The sequence below is a fragment of the Lineus longissimus genome, chromosome 9 (genome assembly GCF_910592395.1).
Source record: "Lineus longissimus chromosome 9, tnLinLong1.2, whole genome shotgun sequence".
NCBI classification, from domain to species: Eukaryota; Metazoa; Nemertea; class Pilidiophora; order Heteronemertea; family Lineidae; genus Lineus; species Lineus longissimus.
This window is the reverse complement of record NC_088316.1, coordinates 17,229,212-17,242,922: the sequence shown is the minus strand read 5'-3', so window position 1 is coordinate 17,242,922 and position 13,711 is coordinate 17,229,212. Positions and strand designations below refer to the sequence as shown.

The 13,711-nt window shown below is 39.3% G+C and overlaps 1 protein-coding gene across 1 annotated transcript in view; it reads right to left on the bottom strand.

Moving 5' to 3' along the window:
• LOC135493147 (AF4/FMR2 family member 4-like) overlaps positions 1-13,266 on the bottom strand; it is a 64,167-nt gene extending 50,901 nt beyond the window's left edge. The window contains exons 1-4 of the mRNA XM_064780120.1: positions 12,940-13,266; positions 9,913-10,045; positions 6,423-7,544; positions 2,540-2,590 (exon numbers count right to left, since the gene is read on the bottom strand). Of these exons, the coding sequence (XP_064636190.1) occupies positions 2,540-2,590; positions 6,423-7,544; positions 9,913-10,045; positions 12,940-12,953 (1,320 nt within the window). The 5' untranslated portion in view covers positions 12,954-13,266. The remainder of the gene's footprint in view (positions 1-2,539; positions 2,591-6,422; positions 7,545-9,912; positions 10,046-12,939) is intronic.
• Between the last annotated feature and the right edge of the window lie 445 nt (positions 13,267-13,711).

Genomic DNA, 13,711 nt, shown 5'->3' with positions numbered 1-13,711 from the left:
TAAACATCGAAGAATCTCTATACAGACAAGTGCTGTTGACTTTAATCACAGGGACATGCAATAAATTCAACAGGACTGATATTTACCGCACGTAGAAACAAATAAAGACAGATTCTTATCACAAGCACCTGCAACAGTAATCGCAAACACGCAAGATAAATGTGGCATGTTGCTTAGATAAAAGCTGTTTATCTCCGATGTTCTTAAAGGATACACATGGAACTGAAAAGGGCAACAGTACTTTAAACAGCAAACACAACACTGCCACATTATTCTTTATGTTCTTGATGCACAGCAATGAATATGAAACATTTTCAGCTGCTTCAAAGAAGTGGACGCTGTCAATTTGGCATTTTGCTGTTGTCATGGGAACAGACATTCTATGGCTGCTTTGACAGGAAGAGTAACAGTAGTAGACAGGATAGACCCGCCTCCCCATAAAATGGTTGAACTATGACGCATCAAAACAATGTGCCAACTCAATCTTTACGCTATATTCACTGGGAAGAACAACAATCAAAGTGGTAATTTGCACTGAGTGGGTCAATGTCAATGGTTATTTGGAACTGTGCTTCCGCTTTTTCACATTGAAGACCTGGCTATTTCACAGCTTATCTCATCATTTGCCTGTAGAAACTGGGAAATGATTTTGATAAGGCAACCACGTCATTCCTAGAAAAAAACAAAATCATTTCTTGAAGACTAAATGCCATTATCATTGTTGATTATTGGTTTTCCAATAAATGGCTGACACAGCAACTAAGGTTTTCAGGAGGTGTTGCCATCTGACAGCGATGGTGGAACTAACAATGCAGCTGGCAGATCAATACCATACTTCATGCCTAGTCCCTACCTTTCTTTTACAAGTCCTTCAACACATTATAACAAAGAATATTTCAATCAAATTCTCGGTTTCCGTTGCCGGGAATAGTTCAATGCAGCATTGTCCAATGACTCATACAAAATGAGATAATTCGAATCATGACCCCTCATTGGCCTCAGATTCCTCACTTACAAAACACAATGCAACCGCAGACTAACTGACTTGAGACTCAAGTGACATGGCCCACAGGGGTCCTCTATCAGTGCCACGCAGTTGAGAATACAAGAGGCCACCACCACACAACCAACCCGTTCAAATGTCACCCAAATTGAGCGAGTTGTCTGAAATAGTAGAGATTCTTAGAAAACATGATGAAGCAGCCGGGAAGCACAGCAAACTGGATGATCAACTTGAAAATTAGCCGTCCGGTTGGCGTCTTGGAGGCAACCGGTAGGAATTACTAATAGGATGATTTTCTGTGCTGGTGATTAGGGCCATTATGTAAAGAAGCAGTAATCGGGTTAGGGACCGTTATCTCGAAAATGGCTGGCAGAATAATGAGATTAGCAATGCCAGAAGCCAGGTGTTCTAACTATGGGAAGGGTCACGAAATCATAACATTAGTGGCACAAGAGTATTGATGAGACAACAAAAAGCAGTCTTCACTTGTGATTATTAGGTCTCTGGAACATATAGGTCAGGATACCACAAAACCAATAAGTCTCGACAGGTTACATTGCATGTGGAGATAATATCATGTTTTGATAAAATTAACATCAATGATACCAGGAAGAAGCATAAAAGCAGGGTTTTTCCATAGGACAGCAGACTCAGTCAACAAGCAGAGTCTTTGTCAAAACTTTTGTAGTGCAGAACCAAGAAACGGCCACCATTGGTTGATATCTGGGTTAGGTTTGTGGATTCATCGAAAAGACATCTACCAAAATCCTGGGTTTTCAGAATTATATTAGCAGAGCCGATCAAGTGGGCACAAGAGATCTGTCAAGCCGTCCAAAATGTCCCACAAGCTAACAACCAGGAAATCTTTCCAGCTCCCCAATCACATCGATGGTTACCACCAAAACAAGTCAATTTGCCTCACAAGTCCCAATCAGACTCATACATTAGACATGTTCAAGACCTTCAGCCTCAAGCTAGAAGTTGAAAAACCCTGCATATCCTTTATCCCTTTTATCTTCAGATGGACAACAACTCATTCACATGTTCAATATTTTCCGATTTTCTTGAACATATCAGATCCTTATTTACACAGATGAACATACAACACCTAATCAAGCAACAAATAAACAGCTGATATTAGAATCAATATTTGAATCAAAATCCAGTGCCAGAACCAACTGACAGCACTTAACATTGTCAGAGTCCAATCGATAACCGGTACTTGGAAAAGCTGTGATAAAATTATGACTTCTGTATAGGTTAACCCAATTCGCCAGCGACCTTGAGCTTATTCCTTGAACAAATTGCATGATTTTAGATCAACATTGGCAATAATTATATCAACCTGAAGAGGACATGACCATCATACCTTTTTGTCAATTTGGATCAAACTTACCCTCCACAGGTCATGACGAAACCTTGCATTGTCATTTCAATATTTTTTATCAAAAGAACTTTAATCATGATCTTTCTTCCATAAGAAGGATTTAGAACAGATCTTCGTCACAAAAAATCCAATAATTTTTAAGTGCATACCTTGAGGATATCCTCGAGCCTCACTCCATGTTCTCCCGGTAGCCTGTTCGACTGGAAATATAGAAAAATAACAATTGAATAAAATATACTGTATTTTAAAACAAGGCAAAATTTCAACAGCAGGGCTCAGATTGTTCTTGTTAAAAAGTGGTACAAAAATGTATGACTGAAAGAAAACAAACATCATGTCATTACTAGGTATGAGAGTCAAAATGTGTAGTTTCTTGATGTTAGACTTCTGCCTCTGGTAATTTCACCACTGCTGATGGTGATGATAACATTTGTTTGGGTCAGGACAACTGGAACCACGCATAGCTTTTTAATGCTGAACACACTGAAGGCCTGAATATGCTGAATACCTCATTATGCCGAAGCCAGCACTCACAGTTCAAAACAAACAACAAGTCAATTGCCTTGATATTTACATATCAGCTTTTTTATGGGAATTGTACCCATTTTCTGGATCAATAACATATGAATGAATATGAAAATGTATTTGGCAAAGGATATAGGCTGTAGGGGCATGTTAGGATAGGCATCAATAAATGTGGCAAAATGATGACAAGATCATGCTCATGTCCAATAAAGTGTTTTTTTCTGTGTCTTAGACTTCACAATGCCGAACACCAACTCACAAATCCCAACTGTGTAAATTGTCTCGACAACAGCCTGATCTGCCTCTATTATACTTCAGAAAACATTAATCATCACAGTTCCTTTTAAAAAATAGATCTATTATTACATCAGACATCAGATTTTGCATCAGAAAAAACAGTCATGTCCTTAATTATCACACAAGTACAGAATATGATATACAGGGGTGAAACATGAAAGAGTTTCAGTGCAACTTATGCATCTAATATGTAGGATTCAATATGTACAATCATGAGCAGTAGATCAAACTCGAGTGGTACACTCTTATAAATAAAGGTTTTTGAGCATTTGAAAAACCTTTTAATTGGTTTTCAGCCTACATAAATGAGGTGACATCCTTCCAACACACTGCCTACCATTGTGGTATACATGTATGAATAGTTGTAGAGACTAGTCCATAACATGTTTTTGCCAAGTAAACACATTAGTTTACTTCTTCGCAAACATATTCTTGAACAAACAAATACCAACACGGCAATATCATTGGTGGCCACTTTTTTGAAAACAACAACAAAAGATTTGTTCAGCTCTCACACGAATACAACATCACCAATATTTTGCTGCATTAAAAATCTATCTCTCTTGGGCACAATACAGATTTTCATCATCAAGTATCATGAACGAACAAGGTAGCTCACTATGTAAACTGATGACACAACAATACATTACTTTGTTCTGATAGAAATCGATTGCTGATTCCAGCACGATCACCGGTTGTATTATGCACGGATCCCTTGCAGGTTATCAGGTTGCATAGCGAGGCAGAAGGGGATTACAGTGTCACAATGGCTGACAAAGAATGCAACATTGCTTTTCCTTCTCGAAGCCAGAAATGTGAGTTTCTTGACTTCATGTCTAAAACTAGTGAAAGTTACTGCTACAGTGCTGGTGAAGGAGCAAAATCAAAAAAGGGCCTGCGAAAATTGGGTGGTTTTAAGTATCACTCAGACAAATATGTTCAAAATTTGAATAAAGACATCTGTCAAGTGGATTATCTCAAATAGACAAGTTGTCGAGTTATGGGAAGTGGAAAGTCAACAAGTGCGAGGCATTCAATTAATCTCTCTCACAGTCACATTTTACTGTACACTATGGAGTGTTCAACATGTGTTTCTGAACTGAAGGGTTGCGGAGAGACTCCAATACACCAGCTTACTATTTCTACAGAAATTATTCTATGGAGTTGGCCAGAATCCAATTTGCCTGACTGGGGCAAAATTATACAATTATTCAAATTTTTGATTCAAATTATCTAATTTTAAGGATGTTTTTGTGGACAGCTGTTCATAGGTCATACAGGAATGCAACAGTGCTGACACAGTGACTCTCTTCTTGGTGCCAATACACAAAGTTCCTCGGATTGAACTATGACAGAATCAGAAAAAATCAAAGGAGTACCGCGGCAGCAGGTGACAGAAAGAACAGAAAAAGATACAATTTACGACCCTGGATCAGCTAATACTAAATCAGCAATTTTCTGCTGAATAATGTAAAACAGTTTCAACTTATGGTGCAGCTGTGCGCATTTGAAAATAAACAAGTATAGGACAATAATATTCAATGCATTTATTCACTTATTCCTGCCAATTCCAATGCAAGATTGTACGACACTACCATCCTTTGACAATTTCCTTGAAAATGTTGTTCTACCAAGTCAGGCTGCAGTTATACATACACACACACCCCACACGGTAATCAAAACTGTAACTAATCAATCCAATCACTCTTTCCTTCACAAACGACTAAATATGGATTCTTCCAACTCAGACCGCTACTGTACAATGCTATTTTTGGTCATTGCGTGCTGGTAATAGATCATAATAATTCTCAACATGGTAGTAAACTAAGATCTGATTACATTGGGTACTCCCTCCAATACTGAGAACGGAAATTACCTCAAAGTCAAAGTCGACTATTGGCTGTATATGTAAATAGAAAGCCTTGTTGTTTTCACTCCAGCTGTAGGGCTGTAGGTGTACTGTTCAGCCTCTTCAGCAACAGCCATAATTAAAAGACAGAGTTCTGACTGATAAACGGACATGACCTTCGTGGGGCTTGTGGTGACACTTAATGAGGACCCTTAAACGCCCTGTTCTTCGAGCAAGGATGGGTGTTACTTGACAGAATTTAATACTTGAACATCGAAGTTAGCTCATACACAAAGGGGAGCCATCTCGGCGGTTTGCACGAGTCTCTCCACTGACAATGTTGATCATCATGCAGGAGATCTACATGTAAGATCAGACTATGCCTCATTTCGTTTGCCTCAATTGGAAATTAACGATTCCAGAATAATTTGATAACTCATTAATCGGAACCTGGTAATTCATCCCTGATAATCCAGATGAATGAATCCTCCAGAGAATAATCAGTCCAGGAGCCAAGGTTTAACTTGATGGGGATACTCGTCATTTCCATGGTTACTTGGCTTCATGGGGTTTACGATCTTCGGAGATGTGCAGCTTTTGCTACTGACATAAGATGGCATATTTTTGTGGCTTTTCACTCTGTACCGGCATATAATGTATTAACTTTACACAAAGTGCTGTATACCCCTTTATTGTTCCGAGCACATTATTTTTGCGAACATAATGAGTATGCAAAATCAAAGCCAGCGATTATCGACGACGACAGATCTTTTTGTACAGCTGGTACGAGTTGGGCATCTGTACAGAAACTGTTGCTCGGTGTAGCAGGCAACTTTTCTTGTAGTCTTGGCCAGATAAGCTACCTGTTAAACATACCTGTCTTGAGAAATACATTTATCAGTATATCTTTCATAAAACGCAGACCGAGACAGAACGTGGAAATATGCCAACAGCAAAGCAACTTTACCCTTTCAACATGAGATGACATGATGAAATGCTACATCAAACGACTAGACAGACAGGGAAGAGTAATTTTCTGGTACATATGAAAGGAAGCTGTAAGACGCAGCTTCAAAAGATACACTGGCTCAGAGCAAGGCAAATTACTTCCTCTATATGTTGAATCTGAAAAGAACATCTCATAACATGACATGATGATACTTCCAGGTAATCTTCGAGATCAACAGCGCTTATTGATTCCATTTTGTTTAGCGTGTTTATGTTTATGTTGGGTATCTGTCACATCATAGGAATTCACTTTGGGTTCATCCCTTTGTACAAAAGAATGTAACACAGGAATCACCCAGTCCAAACCAAAACATTTGCCACAGCGTAAACTTCTATCAGTTTTCAACACTCACCTCATTGGAGATTTTCAATTTCGGTAGATTCTTTTGAGCATCCTTCAACTTGGATGTAGCATCCTTCACGAATGCTCCGTTCACCATTATACCATTAGGGGGCTGCATGGACTTGGCTTTCTCGGCCTGAACATGGTCCTTCTTGATATCAGGTTCTCTCTTGACATTCAGGGAAGCACTAGGAATGGCGTCATTGCAAACACTGCTATGCGATGAAACAGATGATGATGATTCGGTCCGGTGGCATTCCGCAGACAACTTTTCTGAGTCTACCTCCTTACCAAAAGGGGTCTTTGAGCTATCTTTCTCATTGGTATAATCTGACTTTGAGCGGGATTTTAAGTCCAGAGTATCATTTTTCAAGCGAGCAAATATATTCCCATCACGGTGGAGCGGTTTTTGAGCGGATAGTTGCTGTTCTGAGTGTTCTTTCCGACTTGTGCCTTGTTGTCTATCCACAGAGGTGCTCCGCCTCTCCCCAGAGCTGCTCGAGACTGAAGTCCTATCTTGGCGCTTTGTGTCGCGCTCAACAGAACCATGCCCTTGGCGTGGAACACTACCATCCCGCTCTGACGATTTCTGCCGTGGGTTATCACGGTCAGAAGACCGACGGTGTCCATTTCGGCCATCTTTCTCACGATCGGCACTTGGCTGCCGAACATGTTTTGAATTATTCTTCCTTGTTAAATCCGCAGACTGCTTGGTATGTTTTGCGAGTTCCTCCACAGAAGGTTTGGAGTCCTTCTCAGAAGATCTCTGATCTCTTTCTGACGACCTCTTTTGCTCATGTCTTTCACGATTCTGTGCTGGGTGCGGCAATCCATGTGGCTTCTGTTCTGGTTTGCCATGTGATTCTCTTTGCGTCCTCCCATCTGGTTTCACCCCCGAGAGCTTCCCGTCAACATTTTTGACATCAAGTTTCTTCTGTGGGTGGGCCCCATTCGGTTTTTCACTCACTGTTTTCACAGAAGATACTGACGATACTGAATTTATTGAGTTGCGGTGTTTCACCCCAATTAAATCTCGTGCCTGGTTCTTCTGTATCGATGGCTGAACGACATCATAGGGACCCAGTAAAACATTCACTCGTTGGGCAAATTGGTCATGTGGGGCTGGTGATACCTGTAACGACAGAAACGACAACAATGATAAGTAATGATCAAGTTTATTAGATACGCTAGATCCATGCAAAGATGTCCAACGCCCCTTTTGTCTGACACCTGTCTGAGGTATTTTTATATACAGTGAAATGCAGTGGATAACAGCAGGTCAAATGAATGCACCTTGGTAGCAGTGGCATCTCGTTCAACTTGGACCAGCCACGTTTCCATGAAAGCAAGCAATTTGCAATCATTACCTTGGCAGTTTACTGGGAAGCGATGAGTCTTATGCCAGCAGCCTGCACATGGATCGGCTACTGTGCTAGCTCGGGAATAGCTGGAGTCATTGTGGCGGACAGTTGTGCAGTGCAAGTGAGATCCCAGGCTCATTTTTAAGATACTGCACAGAGGTTTAAAGTGTAAGCTGAACTCAACCCAAAGTCTGTCAAAAGCTGATACGGACAAGAATCTGGAACAACTGTTTGTTTTTGTTACTTGTAATTGTTGTCTGTTTGTCTTATAGACTTATAAACACGTATGTATCAGTATCACAAAGCCATAATTGATTTCCAATTGTCGCAGATCCCGCATTTTTTTCAATCTGCATATAACACCAGAGGGCAGAGGAAAATAACAAAGTTGTCTGTTTGCCTTCAATAAATCTCTAGGTTTATTACACTTGGAGAAACATTTCTCTAAAGCCTGGGCAGTCAAGATATTGGAACATAACAAATATCATCAGCACCCTTATGTGCATCATAGGTTATGATAAATCTCATTGTTAATTCAGGATGAAACCAGATCCTACTGCGAAAAATTTGGAAAAACATCCAAATTGTCATTCAAATTACATAGAATACAAAATGGATGCCTTGGGGTTATCGTGTCACCAATTTGTCTATGGTTATTTGCTCCAATTGTTGCTACATGTATGATCTTCATTAGGCTGTTGTAAAACATGCATGCTACTGAACAATACCTCCACTAGTGTAAACCGATGCTACAACATTCCAGCTAATGCAGCAGGTATTTAGCAGTGCGTACATTTCTTTTGCTATACCCAGTAGGTTACATATACATTAACTATACTAGGAGATATGTTTCATGTCGGATGGCTAGGCATGGAGTGCAAACGTAAAATTAGCCTAAGGAGGTCCTAGGACTACAGGGTGAACCTACGTGAATGCCATGTCATAATTTCTTTATGTTGTGTTATGAAGATCCTACACTCAAATTGTCCAATTTGTTAAGACAACAAAAAATAACAAATAAATGTAATCACAGTAATGTCAGTGCAAGTGTGCTGTGTATTGGTACACACTATACTCCCCTTAAATACGGACAACCCTGCATATCAGATGATATGAAGAATTGGGAGTAAAAAACTTAACACCCAGTCATCGGCGTGCAATGCAAAATATGAAGCTCACGACACATCTCTTGGGATTTTGCCACGATCAAAGCAACAAACACAGTACATTAGTGGTACGATAGGAAATGTGAAATGTCAGACTCCTACGCACACGAGAACAAGCAAATGTTGAACGCTCACAGATTAGGATTGTGACGTCGTTAGTGATTTTATAAAGTGGCAGCAGCCCTTGCTCGGAATATCACAGTATCCTACATAACAGAGATGTCAAAACAAACACTTGCCTTGGCTTACCAATAAACCATATCCTTCAGCTAACCTTCATATTGATCACCGACATAATAAATTGTCCTTTTTTTATTGTTTTGGTTTGTTGGGCGAAAACAGGGACATAAATCACATGAGTTTATGTGTACCTACTTAAATGTTCTCAATTTTAGGTATCTAGACCTGATTATAACTAATTACAGGCCAACATTATTAGACCTTGTTGTTCACATGTCATATACCAGGTGCTAGGATTAGGTGAACATAGCTAAGTTATATCATTACATGTAGCTCGGAGATTACATGTATCTCTGTTGCAAATCATCGATCGATCGCAGTATGGAGCAAAATTTAACTGCATGAATATTGACCATTCGGAAGCCATGAAGTGAAACTTGCAATGCCAGTCCCCATAACTCATCACATCAATGCAACATATGGAATTCTACTATGAATGGGTATGTTAAATAGAATTTGAACCCATGGCCATATGGTTCATCCCACCGTAGCAGTTCTATTTCCCACAATACTACAAAAGCCCACTAAGCCTATTAAACTAACAGGCATGGAGATAGGAATATTGATTTTTTCAGACAGAAACTGCTGACTCTACAAAACCACTGGCAGTGGGAAATAGCAATCAAAGTGCTCCACCACTGTAATAAAACTTTCGCTCTGCTATCAGAAAATGATTACAGAAGCCACAACTGAAAGGGTCCACCTCGCTCAAATTCGGTCACACGAGTCTCACCTTTCTTGGTCGTTCAAAGAGTGGTTCGATACGGATATTTTCCGCTTCAGCCTCCTTTTTTATAGGCCCCTGTGATGCTTCTAGGGCTCTCGCTAGCCTTGCCTCCTCCTTCAATTGTTCACGACTAACATTCCTGAAAAATACAATAAATGGATGATCGTATTAGTGGTAGGAAAAACTAACAGATCTCTTAGTTTGGGGAGATGGGACCTTTACATGTAGCTGCTTCAGAACTGGACTGAAAGAAAAACCTAGCTGATTTAGCCAAACCTGCTCTTACATTAGTACTATCATTTTTAGCCAAGTTACAAGGGCCAATTGGTGCATCAAATAGTAGATCATATTTGCAACTTCAGCAAGGAAATTCCATGTGTGGGTAGGTCTACATGTAGAGAAAAAATCCAAATTTAATAATAAATTTGTAGATATACAATGGTTGACAATGATGCGACGTACAGTGCACCGAAATCAATACTACATTTATCATTTTATGATACAACAATTTAAGAATTTCATTTACTATTCTATATTCTACATAAAGGAAGTTTGAATTCAATAGCTTATTCATGATACGCAACCGTCTACAGCTCAATTTGATAACGCTTTCCAAGAAAATCAGGCCATGAACAGGAACTTTAAAGACGGATAAGAACCTCATTGTCTGATAGTGATAGTCAGACGGATATCTCAAAACGAATGTAAAAATGCAACAGTGTCTTTTTGCATGTTTTGCTGGCCAATGAAAAAAGGCTTTGTTTCACTTGCTTTAACTGCTCAACTCACACTTGACGTGCTTTGTTTTTTCTTTTTATTATTCCACACTTAACAGGACATGTATGTACAATGACATAAGGTCACACAACAACCAAGATCAGCCACAAAAAACAACCAGATCTCAAATCAATAAATGTGCCTATATTTTCATTTCAAAACAGTTACCATGGTTACCTTCGTGTTACTCAAATAAACATCCAATACTTTAACACAATAGAAAGCTACACTGATCGTTTTGCCACATTTTATCAGATACAGTTCAACAATTGATTCCGATTTCTGCGCTGGCTTGGCAAACAGTCAGGCTGCTAACTCCTACCAACAGAGAAGTGTTGAGGCATCCAGGCCATGCAGGCCACGTCAGGCCTCCAATGTCTCCTTTACTGACTGAGTGACCCTGGGTTCATGTAACTCTGACGAAATATGCCAGCACATGACATAGGCCTATTCCAAGTAGGTCAATATTATTATCCCTTTCAAAGAGCACTTCAATATCCAAGTATTCATTTTGATGACAACGATTTTTAAGACAATTCAAAGCACAGCACTTCAATATCCAAGTATTCATTTTGATGACAACGATTTTTAAGACAATTCAAAGCACAACACTAACAGTCAGACTTGTATGTAGGCCTACTGAAGTTAAAAGCATGTTACCTTGCAGTGCACATGTAAGCTTGTTCCAAATACCTACATGAATGTATCACCTTTCCCCTGATTTAACCAGGTGAGAAACCTGAGCCAGTCAGGAGCCCTTATTGATCAGCTACTGTACATGGCTATACCAGTACAAATATCTTGAGCTACTTACTAGTACATTTTTTTCTTGAACACCATATCATCTTCAACTACATACAGGTATGTGAACTTTGAAAGCAATTCCAGATGCAACTACATGTATGGTACATGCTCCTTGATGCCCACACAGTGTCCTAGGACCTATAATGGTGTACTACCTTTACTTCTACATGTTTAGTACTACAATATTGAGAGAGCCGATGAGGACTACATTTAGCAACTCGGAATATTGGCTAGAGGGTCCATGCAAGACCACAGGCAGGTCTTTTTGCCTAAATTGCCTTTCTCCACCTGTATAATTGGGTACAGGTAAGAAATGCTCATATTGTAGCACTGAATCAGTGAAAGAGCAGCTCATCTTAGTTTTACGATAGGTTTTAAGATACACTGACAGTCACTGCAGATCGAAAGATGAAGCTGGGCTAATCTTTATTGAAGTTGACATCAGACCAAAACCCAAACCCAGACCAAGTGACGTAGAAAACAAACTTGCTGTGTCGGAGGTCACTTTCTTTAACTATGTCTGTCTAAAGGAAGACCTAGACATAACAGTACTACTAGGACAGACACAATGGCCTATATATATGTAAAACAAAGCCTAGACCTACATGTATATTACTTATCAAGGAAGAAGACAATTTAAACAATGAGGCATGAGTTACCTCAATCACCAAACTTTTTTCAGCAGTTCTGTTTTTTAATGTCTAGGAACATGTACCATACCGGTAAATGTAATAAGGCCAGAACAGTCAAGAAAGGATTTCACTTACATGATTGTACACATAATTCCACTTCAGATGGCTAAGTAAATGCTGCATTCTGAGAGTTGAGAGTAGAAAGCACAGGCTGATAAAAGGGATAGACATTTGATAATGACACAAAAACCTAACCACGGGCAATGGAGCTTGTGATTACTTAACTGTTGTTAACATAGGCCTATTGGGTCTAGGAAAATATTCACATTCCCAGTCCCAGTTCCTTTTACTAGGCCTATCTATAACAAGGTTAACAACTGTTCTGGTTTCAGAATTAGGGAGGTTGGTTAAGGAAGTTAAACTCTCGTAAAAGTATAGTCTACATGGAAAACCAACACTGCTTCATTTCCACATCATGAGGATACAATTGTTGGTTCCGGGGAATTCTCACCAAGAATTTTGTGCGTTCCAAAAGGCTTTGGAATCCACGACAGAAATGAGCAATTAAACTCACACTGCTCAAAATACAGTGCACACAGCCACTAATGCACTTTTCCCACACTTGTGCAATCAACTGTAGTGAGGAGAAGCATTGCATGCAGTCAGTGGCCATTTCCAATAAAATTCCATATTGGAAGTTTTGACACAAGTGACTGAGACTGAGCAGGTAGAGGTAGCCTAGTCACTTTCAGCAAAGCTCTGCTTTTGGAAGTGAAAATTTCAAAGTCCTAAAAGAAAACACACATAAATAAAATCTTACCCTGAACTGCACATGTCAGAATTTCAATCCTGACGCAAAGGAAACATATCCAGTGCGTAAAAAGTTATTTAGAGACACGAATATGGACTAAAAGTTGAAAACTGGCATTAATGGATTTTGGCACTGGCTTCGACTGGAAAGCCAAATCTGTCCACATTTGTGTCTACATTTTGGCGTTATATTCTCAAAAACACTCGGATTTGATCCACTGACGTCCTTCCAATGTATCTAGATAATATATACAGAGTCCTCGAATTCCATGAAATTCAGTTTTTAACCCAAAACCAAAGAAAATTTAAAGATAATACAAAGGGACTTCCACCACCAAAAATCTTATTTACAGATGTTTGAACTACTTTTTAAATTCGTGCGCAAGTAATAATTGGCTGTTAAAATGATTTTGACACACTTAATATTATATTTTCTGGTCTTGTTTGTTAAATAATGACCTAAAAATTCTTTCAAATTCATAGTTTTAGTAAATTACTGCTTTTACTATTATTTCTTCTATACGTGTCAAAATAGTGCAAGTGAGGTCAAGTTGAGTGATGTGGTCACATCACCCACGTGACCTCACTATTTCTACCTTCACCAGTGGAGAAGACTTGACCTTTCTGTTCAGGTCAACTAATTTAAATATCCAATTAGACTATTAGATCAATGTTCTGCGGATAGGGGGCAGGTCACGATTGCATAGTTGTGTGATTGCAAAGTTGATTGCAACCACAAGCAAAAGCCCAGGTTGGGACAGGGCAATAATCATTTATCTAAG